Raw genomic sequence first — 23,536 nt, 5'->3', positions numbered from 1 at the left:
CCCTGACACCAGGGACCAGCACTCATGATCTTCAGTTCAGTATGAAATGCCGTCCTTGCCTGGCTGTGAATCACCCAGAGCTACTCTTACAGACCAGTTTCTTCCATCTTTGCTACCATCTTTCTGGGAAAAGAGTGGAATGGACCTTCACAGAGAATCTATAAATATTTCATATTCTTTCTATATCGATAAATAACTCACTTGTATATTTCTGATATTAAATATGGCTCTTGATGTTTAAGCTGCCGTCTTCTCTAAATGTTACTTCTTTTGACTATAAGTATTAAATTAAGTATGATTATGTCTGATGACTAAGTGGTGATAAAATATGCATAAATCAAAATTGAATTTAGGCTAGTTGTTTATTAAGCATAATCATGCTTGAACTGTTACTTATGTTTGCAAACAGGAACTTTATTTTTTAAAATTTTTTTAAATTTTATTTATTTACTTGACAGAGAGAGAAGAGATCACAAGTAGGCAGAGAGGCAGGCAGAGAAAGAGGGGAAGCAGGCTCCCTACTGAGCAGAGAGCCCAATGTGGGGCTCGATCCCAGGACCCTGAGATCATGACCTGAGCTGAAGGCAGAGGCTTAATCCACTGAGCCACCCAGGCACCTAAACAGGAACTTTAATTTATTGTTATTTTTTCATAGGTCCTAATGAGATTGGAAACATCACTCACTAAGCCCCACAAGCACTGTTATTGGCACTTGAAACCTTCTGCCAACAGGGTACTCCTGGAGAATTAATTAAAAAGGAAGAGGTATCCCTTGGGAATAACAGAGGAGTGAGGATGGGAACTCCTCCCCGGATGCTCCCTGCTCTTCGTTTCACCATAAAATCTCATATGGAAAGATTATGGGCTTTGATATCTGTTTAGTTACAGTTTTACTGGCATTCTTTTAATAGCTTTAGAACTAGCTAGGTGACTTTGGGCAAAAGATTTATCTTTTCCACCTTCCATTTTCTTATCTGTAAAGTGGGAACAATAATAATAATTTTAAAATAAGTGAAAATGGTGGTAGTGATATCAGCCTCATAAAATATTTTAATAATAAAATGAGACAGCATATGTAAAATACCCAGAAGCAGATCTGATATATACCAAGGAGATAATTCTTGGAAACTTAAAATGCATTTTACACACGTATGTAATCCAAATGCTTTCCACCTTCAAAGCCACTATCTTCCATTCTCTGTCTACTTCCCTGAAATCCATTGCTGTGTATTCAACAGAAAGGGGGGCTCTGTTGGACACCAGTTCCTGAGAGCGTTAGACTTTTGCTCGTCCTCTGTTGTCTGACTTCTGACTTTGACGCTGGGTGCTACTGGAAGCATCCTCTTCTGTTGCTAATAACTTCTTGGATTTCTGGAATTATTGTCCTTCCTTGGTACAAAACTGCTCCCTTTAGGCTGGCCTGAAGTTGAGTTGGAGTGAGAAGACTACTGACTACTCCATCCCAAGTCAGATGTTGCCTGCCCTTAAGTTTCCATGACACCAGCTAAACCATATCACTTGTGCATAACTGACTCTTCCATAGGTCCGGTTATAAGTTGAGGTACTTTTATCACAGAAAGTGGAAAAACCCTTTAAAGCCGAATGCTAACTATGACCCTTCCAAAGTTTAGGACAAAGAAACGCATCACACAGAAAAAAAAATATTTTAGCACCTATCTCACAGATCTTGGTGTTGTTTCCTTATGTCAAGATAATCGTTTATCTTTCTTTTCTTCTTTGAAAACATACACATTTTTCGTCATGTCTGTACAGTGTCAATCAGTTTTCTTTCTGAAAAAATCTAGCCTCTATTTTAAATTTTGTTTTGCCCATAGAATCCATCCCTCCACCTGAATGTTTGTAGGGCATGATATTCAATGCAACTGTGTTCCCCAAACTTTGAATGGCTTGACTTGCAATTATATGATAAAGCAGAAAACCTTTGTGTGGGAATGTTCATTATGTGTGCGTGTGTGTGTGTGTGTGTGTGTGTGTGTGTGACTGTTTGTGTGCACACACACACATGAGCATGCAGTGTGAAGGGATGAACATTGATCCATGTTCTCTCTTAAGTAAGGTAAAGGCATCTGTTTCATTTTTCCTGTTCTCTTCAGTTTTTATTTCTGGGTCTCCTAACATAACACTTGGACAACACACACACACACACACACACACACACAGAAAAACCTACACAAGTACAAATCCTAAGGATAAGCAATAATTATCACCGTAAGTACAGTGTAACTGGAATTAACTGGCAATGGGAGAAGAGACTTATTCCTAAAGGCATAATTATTTACAAAGCTGGCCACACCCAAATGTAGATAGCTTTATATAATTATGCAGAACTTTTCTTTCTTTATTGAAGTATAATTGACATACGATATCCTGTTAGTTTCAGGTATACATTATAGTGATTCAATATTTTTATGCCTTATGAAATGATTCCCATGATGTGTAGTTAGCATTTGTCACCAGAGAAAGTTATTAGAATATTATTGACTATATTCCTGATGCTGAAAAGGACATCCCCATGACTTATTTATTTTATAACTGGGAGTTTGTACCTTGTAATCCCCTTTCCCTATTTCACCCCCTACCTCAGCCCCTTTTGGTAACCAACAATTTGTTTCTTATAGCTACAAGTTTGTTTCTATTTTGTTTTGTTTGTTTGTCTTGCTTTATAGATCCTATGTATAAGTGAAATGATATGATACTTGTTTCTCTGTCTGACTTTCATTTAGCATAATGTCCTCTAGCTCCTTCCAAGTTGTTGCAAAGGGCAAGATCTTATTCCTTTTATCTGACTGAATAATAATCTATTGGCTATATAAAGCACATTTTCTTTATCCATTCATCTACTGGTAGACACTTAGATTGCTTCTGTATCTTGGCTACCCTAAATAATGCTTCAGTGAACAGAGGGATACACATAGATCTCTTCGAATTGATAGTTTCATTTTTTTTTTTCAGATAAATAACCTGAGGTGGAATTGCTGAATGGTATGGTAGTTCTATATTTAATTTTTTGAGGAACCTCCATACTGTTTTTATTCCCAGCAGTGCACAAGGGTTCCCTTTTCTCCACATTCTCACCAGGACTTGTTTTTGTGTTTTTGAGAATAGTCAATTTGACAGAGTGAGGTAATATTTCATTATGGTTTTGATTTGCATGTCCCTGGTGATTAGTGATGTTAAACGTCATTCCATGTGTCTGTTGGCCATCTGTACATCTTCTTTAGAAACATCTATTTAAGTCCACTGCTCATGTTTCACTTTTTTTTAATATGAATTTACCTGAGTTCATTATATATTTTGGATGTTAACATCTTACCAGATATATAATTGCAAATATCTTCTCTCATTCAGTAGGTTGTCTTTTTGCTTTGTTGTTTGTTTTCTTTCCTGTGCAAAAGGTTTTTTTAGTTTGATATAATAAATATAATTGTTTATTTTAGTTGTTGTTGTTCATGCCTGACAGACTGGTCCACGAAGTATTGCTAAGACCAATGTCACAGAGCTCACTGCCTATCTTTTCTTCTAGAAGTTTTATAGTTTCAGATGTTATATTCAAGTCATTAATCCATTTTTAATTTGTTTTTGTGTATGGTATAAGATTTTGGTCCAAGTTCATTCTTTTGCATATAGCTGTGCTGACACCATTCATTGAAGAGACTGTCTTCTCCTCATGATATATTCTTGTCTGTTTTGCCATACATTAATTGACCATACATGTGTAGATTTATTTCTGTTTCTATTTTATTTCTATTCTAAACCATCGATCTGTATGTCTATTTTTATGCCCATACCATACTGTTTTGGTTACTGTAGCTTTGTAGGATACTTTGAAATCAGAAAGTCTGATGGATTCCTCCACTTTGTTGTTTTTTCTCAGTAGCGCTTTGACAATTGGGATTTCTATTTGTGGTTCTATACAAATTTGGGGTTTTATACAAATTTTAGGATTTTTTATTCTAGTTTTGTGAAAAATAACATTGGTATTTTGATGGGGATTGCACTGAATCTATAGATTTTTCTGGGTAGTATGGAAATTTTAATAATATTAATTCTTCCAATCCATGAGCATGGTATATCTTTCCATTTATTTTTTTTTTTTCTTCTTCAGTTTCTTTCATCAGTGTCTTGAAGTTTTGTTTTGTTTTGTTTTTAGATTTTATTTATTTATTTGACAGAGAGAGAGATCACAAGTAGGTAGAGAGACAGGCGGGGTGGGGAAGCAAGCTCCCCACTGAGCAGAGAGCCTGACCCGGGGCTCCATCCCAGGAGATCATGACCTAAGCTGAAGGGAAAGGCTTAACCCACTGAACCACCCAGGTGCCCCAGTTCTTGAAGTTTTGAGAGTACATGACTTCTACCTCCCTGGCTAAACTTATTCCTAGGTATTTTATTATTTTTAATGCAATTATAAATGGGATTATTTTCTTAATTTTTTTTCTTTCTGATAGCTGATTGTTAGTGTATAGAAATATGACCAATTGCTACATGTTAATTTTGTATCCTGCAACTTTACTGAATTCATTTATTAGTTCTAATAGCTTTTTTGAAGGGATCTTTAGGGTTTTCTAGATGTAGTGTCATGTCATCTGCAAATAGTGGCAGTTTTACTTTTTCCTTTCCAATTTGGATGCTCTTATTTCTTTATCTTGTCTAATTTCTGTGACTAAGACTTCTAATACTATTAAAGTGGGAAGAGTGGCCATTTTTGTCTTCTTCCTGAACTTAAAGGGTAAAATTCTCAGCTTTTTACCAGAACTGTTTTAATTACACTTTCCCCACCCCCTCTTTAACCTTCTATTTTATACTCCTCACCGGACCTTAAGTTCTTTTAGAAAAGGGCAAATTATAACATTCTTCCCTGTCATGTAGTAACATGTCTGTCTCCTTTGATTTTATTAGCATGTCCTGGCAGGAAACAGATGGCCCACTCAAATGGGGCATTGGGAAAAATTTAATGAAGGCGTTATTTCCAAAATACTGGGAAGGGTTACTTAAGCTCACAGGCGATGGTTTAGTACCTGGACTAGTGACATTTAGGAGCCTGAAATTTGATAGAGGTAGGAACAATTAGTAGAACTGTAGCTGGAGGAGAGGGCCATTTCATAGAAACCATTGCTTTTGGTTTGGGTAGAGAACAAACTGAGGTAATCTAGAAGATGAAATCTGTTGGAATAAATTCCCTGATCTTTCTCTTTTCTTATCATTTTTTCCTCCTTATATTGTGTGCCCCATCCCTCTATTGGCCAAACCCAACCAAAAGCCAATGGATAAGGGATTCACTGATATACTCCTATGATTAGTTTCCTTGCTAGACTGCAGATTAAATATGGGGGAAGAAAAAAAAAAAAAGGAGGGGAATAGGACTGTAAGTAGTTGGAAAAGATCCTATGCTTAACTTAGTCAAGATCATGAAGTGTATAAATATGTTGGTTTCCTTTTCTTTCCATAATCTCATTAAAATAATAGAAATGAATTATAAAAGCCCTAATTCCTTGTTAAAAAATATAAAGAGGACCATCAGTGGATGAGAGCTCTAAACTCATTAACAAAAAACTTAGTAGCAAGACTAAAGAGCAGAAAAAGTGATGGTGCAGCACATGAAGCTATGACTTAACTTATCAGGAATGTGCATGGCAAGAGAAGAGGAAGCTCATCTACCCATGAAGATTCTTTTGAACGGTAGTGGTTGGTCTGATAGAGGGCAAGAATGAGGAGTGGGACTGGAAAAAAAGTGGGTTATTTAAAGCCTTTAAATAACCATTAGAGCCATAAAAATAGTGATACAATTATAAAAAATTGAAAGGTGTTGCCAAGTAAACTCCCATCAGTTATAACAGAAAGTCAGTAAATGATGCCTAAAATTAATGAATCAAGAAAAAAGTGACATAAGCTTATTATTTATAGATTTGGAGATAACCACAGAGGAACTAAATAGAGTTCCAAGTGTTCTAGAAGGAAGACAGGGAATTGGTTGTGGGTCAGTTGTTTCTCACTATAAGTCATTGTACTAAAGATTTTTTTAAAAACTATATGAATATACAATTTTAATGAAAGCTTTTTTCCCCCCCTTTTGTCATACTCCCCTTAGTTTACTGGCTTTCTAGAAATTTTCTTCTAAATATAGTCAGATCCATCATCTGTCCCAAACCTACCAGTTAATTCCATTTTCTTCTACACCACCTTTTCTCTTCATTCTTTGTAACCTCCTCAACAAGGGCACACTCACAAGCCAAATGTATACATTTTCCATCTGAATGTAGCTCCCTTTCTCTGTGAATTCCATGCACCCATTTATGTCTCAGCAGTGTCTTTTCTCAGACTTACCTTGGTCCAAAATGGCTTCAGCTTTTTTACTTTTTCTATTAAGATTTTAAGTCCCAGAATAAAATCTCTCTCCTCCAGGAACTGATTTCCAGAGACAAAAATGATTACTCTTTCTTCTGTACTCTCCTAACAGTGCACACTGTTGATTCTTCTCACACTATTGATGTCTTAAACTTGTATCTCTATCTGCCTCCTTTTCTTTCTTTTTAATTGTAAGTTCAAGAATTTGTATCTTTTTATCTAGTGCAAATTTTGCTTATGGTAATTGAAATAGTTGCTAGGCACTGTAATATAATTGATTTTTATTGTTGTTATTGATTCAAGAGGAATCTAAAGATTATGAGCTGAGTGTCCCAGCACCTTAAAGTAAACATGGGCTGCCTTTACTGAGATGCCTATTAATACTTCTCCTATTCAGCCAAACCAGAAAGTAGACAATATTTTGTTCTGTCACAATTTTAGTGCCTTTTCCCTAAGTTCCAATTATATACATATCATGTCAGGTTATGAGGAATACGAAATGTAAGAAACCAATATCCATAAATAAGTAAATTACTAATGTATTAATTTTAATGAGTGTTTGCATTATAAAGTCACCCACAGAGGGAAGTGCCTTGCTGGAGGGAATGAATCGCTCATAGTAAAACTAGGCCCTTAAGCTATTGTTTTGAGATCAAAGAGGGTTTCTTGGGTTCCTTAGGTTATGCCATGTAACTCTTATGCCATAGGTAATATAAATTCTGATGAATTTAAAGCATAGTAATACAGTTGGAAAATGGTCTTTGCATATGAGATCAAATAGATTTGAAATCGCATTATTTAGGATTATTTCACAGGAGTAAGATTGAGTATAATATGAAGTATTAATCCTTGGTTATTGCTTGTTATTCTCATTCCCTAAGTAGTCTGACCACGTATTCTCACTTCCCTCCCTACTTCCCCCTCCTTCTCTTCTTTTCTCCCTCCCTTCCCTTCTGTGACTAACCCTAATTTTTTCCCTGCATCCTCACAGAAGGACACTACAATTCTATTTTTCCTTTACTTCAGGAAATGCCACAGTAAAACAGTCTCGATACAGGATTATCATCCAGGAAGCAGCCAATGGAGGCCAAGAATGCCCAGATACCTTATTTGAAGAGCGAGAGTGTGAAGATATTTCATTGTGTCCCATATATCGGTAATTAGTTACCTTTTTAAATAATCGTTAGATTTTCGTATAAATCATGACCTATCTTCTTTATATAGTTTATGATTTTTAGTGAGAAATAAGATGAGATAATGTTTATCTTTAATAGTTCAACATTTCCCCCTCTTTTGAATATATTCAAAGGAGTAAAGAATATGAAAGTCATTTAACAGAAAAAAATCAATAAACATGTTTTGATTTTAAGTGAGCTGCTGGAGTTCTGCCACCCAGGCAATCAGTTTTAAGGATTAGGATCCAAAGAGATTTAGGATAAAATCTTTACCTGGAAAACAAACACACACATAAGTTACCTCATTCTATTGTTTTTATCCTAAAGCTTTTAATTAAGAACTAAGAATAAATATGTACTTTTAAAATAGTTATTTACTTTTATTTAAAAAAATTTGGTTTTTAAATTTTGTCATGTGCACATTTTAAGGAATTATCTACTTAGAATAAGTTTAACCAATGGATAAAATAAAAAAAAAAAAAGAAAATGACTTTTAAAGTATATATGGTACTTATATATTCCCTCTTGATGAACTGGTGATTATTATTCATAAAAGCAATCCCTGAGATTTGTGTGTTTAGTCATTAATGCTCATTCTTTTAATGTTGGATTGAAGCATTGCTTTAAAGTACATCTGGAATAAATTTTTTCACTGTTGAGTTTCATTGCTTTGTGCAAAAATGTCTAGTGTTTCTCCTGATTATTTGAAAAAACTATATCTTAAAGCTATGAAATTCAAGGGCTAATTTGCCAGGAAAATACAAGTTATTTTTCTTTTTCCTTCTTTCTCTCTCTTTATTTTTTAAAGAAGACTCCTCACATTAGATAATGTTAGAGTGTCATTGAAGAGTCTGCATTACTATCAATTCTATAATTCTTTATGCTCATTGTTTCTATCTAACGGCCAGTTTAAGGAGGATGTGAATCAATACTGGGAACATGCCCAGACTACCAGTTTTCTCTCATTAGCCACAGGGCTGCTATGGAAACGCTGTCAATAGTCATCCCTTTGTACCATACATAAATATTGAAACTTCTGAGCCCAGCAAAAGAGCTCTTGGGGAAAGTAGCCAATTGAAAAAATTAACCAAATCAAATGTTATTAGGTATTTTTATGGACCCAAGGCTATTATAATCAGAGAATATCCTAGATGTTATTAGTGAGATTTTTCCTTTCTACTGTCTACTCTCTTCACTCTGGTTGCATTTCATTTTAGCTACTCACGTTTGAACTTGTTTCCATCATTGACCTCCTGCCATTTTCCCCAGGAACTAGTTTTGCTATGTCTGGATTGGATCAGTGTTATCATTTCTCATGATGCCTAGTTTAGTATGTATATACATTATTAGCATGATTCTCTGCTCCTCAGTAAAGCAGCCTTGAATTTTGAACAACATGGTTCCAATTTAGTTTTTGCATCCTTTCTCATTGGTATGTTAGGGAGGCAAGTTAATATAGGATCTTTATCATTATCTTCTGAATCTTCTTTTTGATTCCATTAAGGTGACATAATCACAGACTTACATAGTTAAAATAGAATCAAAACGTCTGTAGAAATTTTTTGTGAATTTGAGTATCTCCCAACACATTAAGTTAATAACCAAAAGGGAAGGCAGCATGGTGATGTAGCCTTACAGAGAACTGACCATGGGGTCAAGGGTCTGTAGCTGAACATCCAGGGTTTTAGGAGGGACAGCTGGCCTCTGAGTTGTGCAATCTCAGACATTTAACTTAACTTCTCTGAGCCCAAGTTTCTCATTCCAAAACCAAGTTTAATGAGAGTCCTGAAATTCCTTCTATTTCACTTTATGCAGCACACTGAACTAGACTGAACTCCATGGTCTCATTTCGATTTAGAAAGCCTCGGTAAACTGAAGGGATCTGAATGATTGCTACATCCTATTGAAAAATTGGACTAAAACCCCTTGCCATTTCAGTTTCTGTGTTTTGGAATTATACTAAATCAATCTATGCATGTGCAAAGTAAATTTACAATTATTTAAAATTAAGGGGTTCTTTAAATTGTGCTTTTCAGTTTAGGTGTTTCTTGATTTCTCAATTCCTCAACTATTCCTAGTATGAATGCCACTTGAGTGAGGTCAAAATTATATTTTATATATATAACATATATATTACATATCTATTACATATAAACTGGTCAATAATATTACGTATACATTACATACATATGTAATGTATACGTAATATTGTTGTACATATGTATTGTATGTACATATGTAATTTATATGTAATATTATTAACCAGTTTTGCAAGATGAAAAAATCCTAGAGATCTTTATCTATCAATTATTTCATCTCACAAAACTGGTCAATAATATTTTTGCTTCATGTTTCTGTTTCATTTTTTGAAGTAGCATCTCTTATTAGTGGTATTGGCTCTGAAAAGTGTGAGCATATACTAAGGAAGGAGCAGAATCTGTGGTTACTCTTAAGGTTTGAGTTTTCTGGTACATTCTTTTTTTTTTTTAAATAAGGATTTTATTTATTTATTTGACAGAGAGAGAGATCACAAATAGGCAGAGAGGCAGGCAGAGAGAGAGGGGGAAGCAGGCTCCCTGCTCACCCCATATTGGGCTCGATCCCAGGACCCTGAGATCATGACCTGAGCCAAAGGCAGAGACTTAATCCGCTGAGCCACCCAGGCGCCGCCCCTCTGGTACATTCTGAAGACAAGTTTAAGGATCTAAGTTAGTCTGTCTTGTGGATCATAAAAATAGAAAATTTTGTTTACCTGAGAAAGGAAAACAGTGAGTAACCACAGGGCCTCCGCAGTGAATATTTCCTTTGAGAACTAGAAATACTGATGATTCATCAAAGGAGGATCTGTTCCTCTTCCATGAGATGAACTATCACATAAGATAGGTCCCTGTGACCCCCCCATCACCCTTTTACTTTATGACTTATTGAGATATCTGAATCACTTTAAAATTTTAGACACCACCTTATAAAAACCTCAGAAGCAGAAGATCAATTGTGAAAGTTTTCACCCCAAATTTTCAGATGTTCAAACCTTGATTCTCACCGGCTCCAATGGGACATAGGGATTTCTCTCTCTCTTTCTCTCTCTCTTTTTCCTTTCCACCTCTTCTTCCTCCTGCTCCTTCTCTCTTTCTTTTTCTTCCCCCCCTTTTAAAAATAATTTTAGATAATATGGTAGGTAAAACTTCTCGATTGATCTGTGCTTTTAAGGATTTTTACTGCCGCCTTGCCCAATGGACTACAGCTTATATAGAAAATGTCAACATTTTTAAAAAATGGAAATACTGCATTAACCATGAATCTGGGATAGAGTGGACTATTTTCTTCCCTTTTGCTCCATTTTATGACATTGATTTTAAATCAGGTTTTATTGAATTACTGTTTTTATGATTTGGGGGTTTCAAATTCGTTCATTTTGTGTATTTCTTTTGTATGTTTGTTATGGTGAAATTTTTAGTTTGCTCTTCTTTGTAATCACAGATGGAAGCCACAGAAATGGAGCCCTTGTATATTGGTGCCAGAGTCTGTCAGGCAGGCGATAATGGGCACCAGTGAAGCCTGTGGAAAGGGGGTACAAACAAGAGGTAAGGGAATTTTAACACAGTTTTTCTGTTAAAATGTAATATAAAATTACGTTATTCTTATAAACTATTGCTTATTTTACATTTGAATATTTATGATATTATTGGACTGAATTATTTATGTTTATCGGTATTTGAGTTTAAGTTAGGCATTAAGTAATGTTGATATTATACCATCTTTTAACCGTAACAAGCTAGTGTGTCTGAGGACTATGCAATGGAAGCAGATATCTGTTCTCAGTCATTTGCATATCTTAGTGCTTGTGTTCCAAACACATGTTAGACATAATCCAAGGAATGAAAAATATGTCTATGGTTAGACCCAACAGTAGTCATTGCACTTTTTAGGTGTTAATTTCATCTTTGTTAAATGAATTAAGGATAATTGAATGAATGGACTAATCTTAATAATCATGACTTAAATGTAATTGTTACATATATAGTTACTATGTGTTCTATATAATATGCATAGAAAGGAACTATTTAAATTCCTGGAAGACATTGCAAGTAGTCTTCTGGATCAAAGTAGAAGTGCTTTTAATCATCAATGCCAAGGTGTGATGTATTGCAATCTCTGAAAAGCGCTCAGAGTCTCATCAGACTGTTCAGTTTCCTGTTTCATTCATAATCCAGGTACCAATCAAATGAGGCTTAATAAGAAGTCCTTTATTCTTAAAATCTAACCACTTTGTTGCTCAAGGGATATATGTAGCCAAATCAGACCCTGTGGAACCAACTGCATTAAAATGGCTTTATGCTTTTTTCTAAAAGCTTTGTTTAGAATGAAGTGTCTCTTCCTGTTGCAAAAAAAATTAATGTATTGGTTGGGATCAGTCAAGCCAGCAGCACAATAACTCCGTGCTGTATCTTTTGATTCAGAGCTGTCCCCTATGACAGAGAAGTCCCCCATGGCCAGGTAGCAGTCTTAACATCCAGGTCAATGGAATCTTATTGTGTCTCCTGGTGGAAGCATTGCTTCCTTTGGAACAAAGACCTATAGGGCAGCAAAACATAAGATCACAGGAGACAAGAAGCAAACATTTTACTAGTGAGTCACCAGAGGTTATAGTGAGTTATGCCACTTCTCTTCATTTCCTCCTCTTGATTCCTGGACCTATGAATCCTGCCTGTGGGGGAAACAGTACCCCAAATTAGGTGCTGATTCAGAGCATATACAGCCTTCTGTAAAACCTTATCTCAGCCCTGCAAGATATGGCCACCTGACTGGAATTGTAATTGAGTCTGCAAAAGACCTTTCCACCACTGTCAGGCCAGCTGCTTCAGGATTGTCGGGGACATGGTAAGATTAATGAATTCCATGAGAATGGACCCATTGCAATACTTTGTTTGTTGTGAAGTGAGTTTCTTGATCGGAACTATAGGCAAGGCATTCTGTAAGTCCATGGATAATGGTTTGGGCAGAAGTATTATTCGCAGGGAAGGCAAGTCCATATCCAGGATAAATTTCTATTCCAGTAAGAACAAAGCACTGTCCCTTCTATGATGGAAGTGGTCCAGTGTAATCAACGTACCCCCATGTAGCCAGCTCGTCACTCTAGAGAGTGGGGCCATATTAGGGACTTAGTGTTGCTGCCTGCTGCTGGCATATTGGGCATTCAGTGATGGCTGTAGCCAGTGGACGTTCATACTGCTGAGCCTGAGAATTCCTTCTATTTCTGCTACCATGCATACTTTCTTCATGAAGCCATTTGATGATGAGAGGAGTCACTGGGGAAAGAGGGTGATGGAGGTGAATAGTATCCATACTATTCCATTTGGCTGTTAATATATTTCTCTGCTGAAGTCACCCTTTGGGGAACATTCACATGGGACTCAAATATGTTCACATTTTTTCCCATGCAGTAAGGTCTATCTATATAACTCTTGCCCAGATTTCCTTGTTACCAACTTTCCAATCACGTCCCTTCCAAGACCTTGGCCATAGAACAAAACCATTGGCCATGAATCTGTATGTAATCACATATCTGGCCATTTCTCCTACTAGGCAAAGTGAACAATGAGGTACATTGCTTTACATTCTATCCACTGGGAAGATTTCTCTTTCCCTTTCCCTTTCAGGGGTATCTCAGGAAGGGTCAGTAGTGCTATAGCTGTCCATTTGGGGGTTTTGCCTAGATATTGTACAGAACCACCTCTAAACTAGGGCAGATTCTTCTCTTCTATCAACAGATTGTGGGGAACTCTCCTTGAGGCCATAGGTCTAGGCTGGGAGAGAGCAGGTACTGTAGCAGAAGTGGGGACTGTGGATATTTGCCCATTTGCTCATGTAACTTACTTATGCCTTCAGGACTTGTTTGGGCTGAATTGTCTATATACTGTGTCCATTTGATGATGTCTTACATTGTGGCTTGGTTTATTACATAATACGTGGTTCGTGAAGGCAGCCTATGTTGTACACTAATTTGGTGGCCCGTGAGTAAGCCTTCATTCTCTAGCAAGACACAGTATCAGGCCAGAAGGTGTTTTGTAAAAGCGAATGCTTATCTACAGAGGGTGGCAGGGCTTGGCTCCAAAATCCTGAGGACCTCTCCTGCAATTCACTTACAGAAGCCTCTAAAGTCTGCAAACAGAGTTCCTGTCTGCTACTGATGCTTGAGTAGCATTGGATCTGCAGGATCATATGGCCCAAGTGGGAGAACAAGGCCTGGACTACTATAGAGATTTTTCTCATTCTGGGACCTGCATAAAGCTAGCAGCTTTTTGAGTCTCTTGGTAAATAGGCTGGACTAACACACTTGAATAAGGAATATGTTGCCTCCAAAATCCAAAGAGGCCCACTAGGTGTTGTGCCTAGTGCAAAAACTTATTCTTCATCCATAGAAGGGAAATCTTCACAAGCCCTACACGACTGAAGCTCTAGAAATTTCCTTGGGGTAGAAGTCCCTGATTTTTTCAGATTTATTTCTTACCCTCTTATCACAATATCTGAAGTAGTGGCTACATCTTGCTTACTAGATCCATTCAGAATAATGCCATTCATGTAATGCACTAGTATGCTCTCTGATTGAAGGAAAAGACAACCAAGGTCCCCACAGAACTAAATTATGAAATAGGGCTGGAGAGTCAATATACCCCTGAGGTAGGAGAGTAAAGGTGCGTTGCTGGCCTTGCCATCCAAGAGCAAACTGTTTCTGGTGGTCTTTATTATCTTCAGATACAGCGATATGTGAGGTTAGGGCTTTAGCATAGGAATTTTGGGTCATTTCAGTTTTATAGTAGTTACGCTTTAGAAATGATGTCCCTTTCAGAAGATTTATAGATGTGAATTTGACTGGCAAGTTAATTTCATTCAGGACATCTATGAAGCTAGAGAGTACATAAATTAAGGGAAAGGACCACCTCCTTAAAACATTTTACTTGCCTATGTCAGAAAATTGTTGTAATAATGTGATCTTGTCATTGTAAGACCTTGACTACTTTCTACTGGAAAATTGTTATAATATATCTAGATCAGCAGGATCTCTAGGAATGAAGTTCTTTAAAAATGGCACTTTCGTGTGGCGCACAGGTTAACTCCATATGGTGGCTTAGATTTTGAGAGTTTGATACTAGCATATCATAATGGTTGGTTTTTACTGCAAAACCTTTTAGTAATTTCTGAGGAGATGTTGCTCCTAAATTATGTAGAATCTTAGCACATAAATGGCAAATTATCTGTCTTAGAATAATTCTACTTTAGATTTCAAGTTAAACAGATTCTAACTGGAGACCTCATAGTCCCTTAGACTAGACAAGTTATCTCCCTGAGTTTTCTCTAAATTAGACACCAATATTAGAGAATTTGTAGTGTTTATCTGTTGGGAAATTTGTACTTTTAAAGTAGTGTCCTGGGTCTCCAATTTCAAGATAGTGAAGTAAAGACATTTCTACTCTGTCTTTTCTCCGGAGATTACTTCAAAACCAGCAAGGAAGATGTGAAACAATAAGAAAAAAATAATGTCCAATGAGATATCGTTTGTAAAATTGCTCCAGAGAACAAGAAGCACATTGAACTCACCTTCAAGGAAATGAGGTGCCATCTGTAACCTCAGTCACAATATACAGTTTAGAAAGTGAGTGGAGATACAGGAAAGGACTTTGCAGAACAAGATTATGCTAAAGTGTTGGTAGGGGTGAAGGTGTGGAGGCTGAAGGGAAATGAAGTGATTTGTCCTGGAGAACTCCAGAAAGTTACCACATTCTGCAGAAGGAAGTAGATAAGTATGTGTTTGTGTCTGTGTGTGCATGCTTTTGTGTGTGTGTATGTGTGTGTGTGTGTGTGTGTGTGTGTGTGTGTGTGTCTTAAGGGTGGGAGAAAACAGGGGCTTTTGGAAGTCTGATTAAAGAAAAGTGAGTCATCAGAAAGTCATCCCTGTTAGCTCCCTGGTGGTCTAGTGGCTAGGATTCAGAAAGTCATCCCTGTCCCTATTCTTGTGGGAGCCTAGAGGCTTGGTCTCTGGGGATGTAAAACCAGAGGGACAACCAGCAGAGGAGAGTGGAGGCCTAGCCTCAAATCAGGAGGATCAAAAGAAAGCCCAAGTAAGGAATTAGGAGACCCTCAGTTCTCTTCTTTCACCTGCTTTAGCATGCTAGCCAGGTGGCTTTTATACTTTTCAGTTCCATGGATTCCCCTATCAATCTAAAAACATTTTAAATTTAAATTTCTCTTTGAGGAGTTTTTGAATCACAGAGGGAACATGAATTTAGACCATAAAATCATGGAAAGGCCAGCTTGGGGTTATAAATTCTCACAAGAGATTTTCCCTCCCCTCACCATCCAGTGTTCAGTGTTTGATATGCAAGTGGCCTTGCCAAGGCATTTTGCTTTGCATGTTTCTCTCTACTTCACCCCTACATGGAGGAGTGGCTTTTGTCTTGTCGTTTCTAGTGTGGATCCTTTTATGAGATTCTCTATAGTAGAACTTGAGGACATGACAAAGGAAACTGGGGTCTCTAAGATTTGGTAGAAGCTCTCAAGATGAAAGTTGTCTGGCTTGCTTACCTTGTATTCCCAAGCTTTTACTCTGTTTTGTGCTTTATGGATTATTTGATTTGAAGCCAGCCCAACAATACATTCAGAAAATACATGTTTTTTCAGTGGTTTTTTTTTTTCTTTTTTTCATTTGTAAGGTCTTTTATAATTTTTAAGCCATTATACTGCTCAAAACAGAGGTATTCATTGTTTTATCTTACTGTTTATATTGGTGACCTGGTTAATCGATTTGCAGTAAGAATACATTTATATTATACTCTTGCAATAAAAAAAAAAAGAAAGGAAGGAAAATAGAAGGGCAAGTAAAATTACAGCTGGAACTAAATGTCTATACCATCTCCAAGGAAATGTGAATCTGGGGTTCCAACGTCCTAGCTGTCCCATACTTTCGGGAGAGCCATGGATTTTCTCTGCCCAGCTCCCTGTACTTAATCAGAATAAAGAAGGCATGGTTACTCAGCTTTTGTGGCAAATGAAAACATAAGAGGAATAAACTTATGTATTCTAACATTCTTTTTGATGAAACTGCCCTTAAAAGAATACAAAGTTCATACTATAAAAGAAAAAGTTAAAGGTGCTGCCATTCCTAGAAGGGGACTAAATTTGTCTGTGGATTGGTCTAATTCTTATAATGCTATTCTCAGTGATTATTTTCAAACAGGTTAATGGCCTTGCCAGTGTGTGTCTTTTGGATGTTACTTTCTTCTTATTCATCAACTCTCTACCAGACGCAGAGTAGGTATTGGAGACTGAGGTTGTCCTGTCTACAATATCCTTGACTTTTATGATGTACCTATATTCTTTTTTGGTTTGTTTTCACTGAGCAGTGTGTATGTGGAGGCAGAACTCTGTCAGATTTTTTGTTCTTCCTTAATTGTTTTTTGTCCCTGTGAGAGGCCAAGTCTTATATAATAGTTTTGATGGAATCTGTGTCTTCTTTGCATCCAAGGGATCTCTTTAAATAAAGATCTTTTACAGAAAACAAAAAAGGCAAAATAATCCACTAACAAGATGAGTTTTGAGTTATGTTTACTCTTAAAAAGGGAGAAGGTTAGAAATAGGAAAAAGCTAAAGAAAAACACAATCTAAAGCCCTTAAATAATCAAGCAATAATACCTTATATTCAAAAATGCAAATTTGTATGAATTATATATTTGTATTGTCTGCCATTTTAACAAACCATGCTTTATTTCACATATTACTTCTTTTTTTTAAATTAAATTTTTATTTAAATTGTAGTTAGTTAACATATGGTATAATATTAGTTTCAGGTATATGATAGAATGATCCATTCATCACCCAGTGCTCATCAGGACAAGGACACTCCTTAATTCCCATCACCTATTCCATCCATTTTTCCTGTGCACCTCCCCTCTGGTAACCATCAGTGTGTTCCTTAGAGTTAAGTGTCTGTTTCTTGGTTTGCTTCCCTCTCTCTTCTCTCTGTCTCTTTTCTCTTTGCTCATTTATTTTGTTTCTTGAATTCCAAATATAAGTTAAATCATATGGCATTTGTCTTTCTCTGACTGACTTATTTCACTTAGCATTGTATTCTCTTGCCTCATCCACGTTGTGGCAAATGGCAAGATTTTGTTCTTTTTGATGGCTGGGTAATATTCCATTGTATAGATAGATACCACATCTTCTTTTTTTTTATTTCTTATTTTTTATTTATTTATTTATTTTTTAAAAAGATTTTATTTATTTATTTGAGAGAGAGGCAGTGAGAGAGAGCATGAGCGAGGAGAAGGTCAGAGGGAGAAGCAGACTCCCCATGGAGCTGGGAGCCCGATGCAGGACTTGATCCCCGGACTCCGGGATCATGGCCTGAGCCGAAGGCAGTCGTCCAACCAACTGAGCCACCCAGGCGTCCCCCACATCTTCTTTATCCATTCATTAGCCAGTGGACATTTTGGCCATTTCCAAATTTAGTTATTATAGATAATGCTGCTATAAATATTGGGGTGCATTCAATACTAATTGAATTAGTATTTTTGTATTCTTTAGGTAAATGCCTAATAGTACAATTGCTGGATCATAGGGTAGTTTTATTTTTAACTTTTTGAGGAAACTTCTTACTTTTCAAAGGCCTTTAACATTGGATTAAATCTTTAAAAATTGATTTATATAATTTTTGCAAGACTCTATAAATATAAGCTCTATAGCCATATAAAACAGGCAAAGATACTACATAAGCAATTCCTTGAGAAATTATTCATATTCTAATTGTTTAGTACTCTAAATTTATGACCAAAAAAGTTTTTCCTCTAGTTATGTTGTCTTCATGGGAAAAAACATATCTGGAAGAACATACAGAAACACAACAAAAAACATACACTTTGAAATAGAGAAGTGATTATTGCCTGTTGATAAAATGTTGAAACAGCCAATCAGCTAGTCAGTCTCTTCTTTTTAATGCCAAGAATCCTTGCATTTTAAGAGAGAAATAGAGTATCTCTGGATGATTGACCTTTTTATTCTCTAGGCAGAGAAAGTCATAGGCATTTAACCTTACAAGTTGCTCCTATTTAGTTTCTGTCATATTTATCTAAATAGATCACAAAGAGAAAAAAAAAAATAAGTCATTTCACTATATTCAGAGAAGACAAGTATATAGGTTTTAACTCTGACCGAGCAATAATCAAAGTCAGAGACAGTCCTTTTTATTTTTATTTATTTTTATTATGTTATGTTAGTCACCATACAGTACATTGTTAGTTTTTGATGTAGTGTTCCATGATTCATTGTTTGTGTAGTAATACCCAGTGCTCCATGCAATCCTTGCCCTTCTTAATATCCATCACTGGGCCAACCCATCCCCCAATCCTCACCCTCTTCTAAAACTCTGCATTTGTTTCCCGGAGTCCATAGTCTCTCATGGTTCATCTCCCACTCCGATTTCTCCCCCTTCGTTTTTTCCTTCTCCTAATGTCCTTCATGCAATTCCTTATGTTCCACAAATAAGTGAAACCATATGATAATGGACTTTCTCTACTTGACTTATTTCACTCAGCATAATCCCCTCCAGTCCCATTCATGTTGTTGCAAAAGTTGGGTATTCATCCTTTCTGATGGCTGAGTAATATTCCATTGTGTATATGGACCACATCTTCTTTATCCTTTCATCTGTTGAGAGCATCTTGGCTCTTTCCACAGTTTGGCTATAGTGGACATTGCTTCTATGAAAATTGGGGTACATATGACCCTTCTTTTCACTATGTCTGTATCTTCGGGGTAAATACCCAGTATTGCAATTGCTGAGCCAGTAGCTCTATTTTTAATTTTATGAGGAACCTCCACACTATTTAATTATTGGAAGCAGGAAGTTTGCTGGGAAGGGAAGCAGAATTATTACTTCTGTTTAATTCAAGATGAACAAAATGAGCATTTCTAAGCGGGGAGGAGGTAACTGTAGCTGCCTCAGGAACTCCTTCTAGAGATGTGTTTCTTAAATGGGGAAGGGCATATAGTGATATCTTTCTGGGTAATTTCAAGAAAGGAGGGTATGATACTACTTGAGGGCCCAAATCAATGTACTAAAGCTTTCAATCTAAGCAACAAACAACACTATTTTCAATAACTTACAATATCATTTTAATATCTGCTCATCTCCCAGGAAAAAATAATCAGAGCCCAGTATTCTTGATATTAAAAATCATTCTTGGGGTGATTTCTAACTTCAGTTCTGACTTCAACACCAGAATAACCAGTTGGAGGACATCTTTTTTGTTTTTTATTAAGGTATCTTATTAATTAGCACCTGATTCAAAAATGCCTGATGATAAATATTTTTAAGGAACTTCAAAAACATCTCCTCTAAATGTAATTTTTTTAGTGTGAAAATACAAGAAGGATCAGGTAGAATGTAGAAGTTAAATTGACAGTGTAGGGCAACTCTCTAACTTACAATATCCTCCAATTTTAACAAAAGAATGGGTTTTCTAATACCATAGGCATTGGTTTAGAGAGTCAAGGGTGAAACTTCTAGCAAAGACTGCCTTTTTTACGTAAGTGAATAATAATTCTTGGAGTTATTTTTCATTTCCTTTTCATGTGTAAGGATAAGATTAGCTTTGGAGCTTTCATGGTTGCTGCAGGTAGAATATGCATATTTTTTTTAAATTGGCAATAAATTAAAAACTATTAAAGGAGGTGAGTAACCTAAGGCATGACGCTTTAGTAACACAGTGTTACCTGCTTGCTTTGGAGATACCGTCTTCACTAGCCTCTCCATTTTTTAACATAAGAAGCTATAACACAAAGTACAAACTAACTCTGAAGTCCACCTGCTCACTTTCCTAGTCGGTATGTCCCTGATGAAATGGGTCTCAGGGGCGGGGATGGCTAAGGGGTCATTTTTTTTTTTTTCCTCATTTGAGCAATACAATCATTTGCTAAACTAGGAACAATAATTTTCTCTTCTGACCTCATGGCTCTCAGTTACAGTACTGTCTTCCCTTCAGGAATGTTAATATGAATTTCAAAGTCTACTGCAAACTGTGGTAAATGTAATAGGATTATACTTCCCTTGTCCAGGACCAGAATTCAGTCTCTTTAAATAGATGTGAATCTCTAGGCTTCCCTTAGCGCTCAGGTGACTAAGGCCAAGATATTCATTTCTGGTTATCTCAGGAGCCATCTTAGGCTTGTATCAGAAGCAAGTAATGTTTTTACTTTTTTTTTTTTTTTTGGTATTTCTAAAGAAAAAGAAAAAAAAAAAAGGAAAAGGAAACTCCAGTACTCCAAGTAGCAGCAGAAGGAGGGGGAGCTCCTACTTGCTCTAGAGTTTTTGAAAACTAACAGAGGAGCATCAAAACTCAGACTAGCCACTATTCTAAATTCAAATAATTACAAAAATTGCAAAACAAGTACCTTTTTATGCCAACCACGGTTTGAAGGATTCACGTGGTGGGACAAAGACCAGTCTTTTAACACAGATGCATCAGATGCCTGAAGAATGAGATTTAGAAACCTGTTAAAGTCAATTACACTCAATCAATTCAGAGAAGAATCAACCTCATAGCAATATATTGGAAGTAGGGACTGAAACTAAGAAGTCTGAGGTTCACTAATGATGCTGCAAAGGGTTTTGAAAACCTCTATCAGTAGGAATGCTGACTTCGGGAATTCATTAGAAGCATAGTCCATAAAAGGCATTTAAGAAAAAATAAATCAGTGGTATTTACTTGCCAAATGTATATATAGAACAAAAGATGGTGATGAATTGAAAAGATTCAGTAGTTTTAGACCAATGAGAATGATTAATATTGAAAAGAAATTTGATGTCATTTTTAGAAAAATAACATTTATTTTGAAATCATCTGCTTATAGGTTGTAGTTGATGCCAGTTCAGAGAAAGGACAGAGAAAAAGTAGTGGCATAAGACCTAGAGGAAATCCCATGTGATAAAAAGATCTTTCCTTCTCTTTGGAATGTGAAGTATCTTGGCTCAAATCACTGTTTTCCCACTCACTCCTTGTCTGAACTTCATCAAACAATTTAACCTCTCTGTGCCTCAGCTTTCCCACCCACAATGGGAATAATGATTCCAGTTTCTTGCTGCTTTTACCAATGTTTGTGGCTGTTCACAATGTGTTAATTCCCTTCCTCTTTTCAAGGCTTGGGTGTTAGGAATATTTCAGGTCCAGGGAGAATGTGAATATTGTTAAACCAAGGGGAAATTAGCAAAAAGATTCATGGATTACATGAAACAAAAAGGCTGTTCTGTGACCAAATGATATTCCTCTTAAAAATTCTCAACTAGCATAATGAAGTCTTTTAGAAATGCTGCAGTGAAGAAATCTATTCTTTTTTTTTTTTTTAGGAGAGAATTTGCCCAAATTTATTTGCCTACAAACAATATTTTTTCATAAAATAGCAACCAATTTTTTTTTATGTTATTGAGAAATATGGATACTTTATCATAAAAATCACGGGGGGGCGGAATTTTTAATAAATATGTATGTGGTATTGCCAAATGTTTTAGAACTAATTGTGTAAATAGAGATGAGAGAAAGGATTTAGCAACTGACTGGATCGAATTTTCAGTTTAGTTTCAGTGAAGTAATTGTATATGAAAAAAAAATCATAGTTTTGAGACCAAGGTCTGAGAGGAAATAGGTATTTCATAGATGACTTTACAGAATATTTGTCAAAAGAAGTTAGCATTATAGCTCAGGGTTCAAAGAGCCCAGAAGGGGCTAAAGAAATATATTGAAGGTGTTAGGGAGAAAATACTAAAGTGAGTATGATTCTGGAGACAGGAGGGGATGTAACTGAAAGAAGAGATAAATTCAGGAGTTACAAGAAAATCCTTTTCCCTTCATTCTAAACTCTAGGGGGAAATATCAGGACAGAGATGCAGGAGCAGTGAGGAAGAAAGATGAGACTTTTTTTTTTTAAAGATCTTATTCATCCATTTGACAGAGAAGATCACAAGCAGGCAGAGAGGCAGGCAGAGGAGAGGGAGAAGCTGACTCCCCACTGAGCAGAGAGCCCGACGCGGGGCTCGATCCCAGGACCCTGAGATCAGACCTGAGCCGAAGGCAGAGGCCCAACCCACTGAGCCACCCAGGCGCCCTGAAAGATGAGACTTTTTATAAAATGGCATTCCCGTTAGTCACCCATGATCTTCTAATTTTAAATCATGCATATATTTGAGTAATGTATATGTTTATTTACCTCCAAATGGTATCTCTTTCTTTGTGAGACTCCCCACCTCCATTCCCATGTCCTAGTTTTCTCCTGGTGCCTCTCTACCTCCCTCGAATACTTAGACCTTTATCTCTAAGCCTGACTTTTCTTCTGTCCAAACCTTAACATGGCCCCAATCTTCATAGTTTTCCTCTTTGCTTTCATTGTCCCCATTTTAATGTCTGTATGGAGAACCCTGACTTTCCCTGGAGGTTTAAGCTTTAAGCTGTTAAAGTTTTAAGCTTTAAGATGATCATCAGGTCTTTGTTTCAAGGCAAATCTCTCTCTTAACTCCAGATTGGAATTTTCACCTGCTGATCATTACTCACCCTGCAGAAGATACACTGATGGTTTAAATTCATTACTTCCAAAAATGAATATACTACCTCCAGAAACTAGATTTTTCTTCCTGATTTTTCAATCTCAAGTAGCTGATTCTCTACCATCCATTAATAAAGAAGGTTGGCCATCAAATCCTGCCAGTTCCATCTTCGTAAGTTCCCCACAGTCTCTTCTCTCTTTTCTAGATCACTGTTAATGTGTTTCTGAGTTTTGTAGTAACTTTCCAATGGTTCTCCTTATATCTAGGTACATTTCTTATTAATCCATCCTTGTTTTAAAGCCAGGGCTCTCTGTATAGAGTAATTCATCTGATTTTTATCATTCACCTACCAAAGAATTTTCACTGGCCGACCTTTTCTCATTCAAAGTCATTACATGTGCCCCAAATA

General features: G+C 36.5%; 1 protein-coding gene across 3 annotated transcripts in view; it reads left to right on the top strand.

The window, feature by feature from the left end:
* The window catches only part of THSD7B (thrombospondin type 1 domain containing 7B), an 855,837-nt gene that overhangs the window by 497,767 nt on the left and 334,534 nt on the right, over window positions 1-23,536 (top strand). For all 3 annotated transcript variants that reach the window (XM_032353821.1, XM_032353819.1, XM_032353820.1), the window contains exons 11-12: window positions 7,390-7,519; window positions 11,019-11,122. In XM_032353821.1, the coding sequence (XP_032209712.1) occupies window positions 7,390-7,519; window positions 11,019-11,122 (234 nt within the window). The remainder of the gene's footprint in view (window positions 1-7,389; window positions 7,520-11,018; window positions 11,123-23,536) is intronic.

This window comes from Mustela erminea, chromosome 8 (assembly GCF_009829155.1).
Source record: "Mustela erminea isolate mMusErm1 chromosome 8, mMusErm1.Pri, whole genome shotgun sequence".
Classification (NCBI taxonomy): Eukaryota; Metazoa; Chordata; class Mammalia; order Carnivora; family Mustelidae; genus Mustela; species Mustela erminea.
Note: the sequence above shows the minus strand (reverse complement) of the source record. Positions and strands in the feature narration are given on the sequence as shown.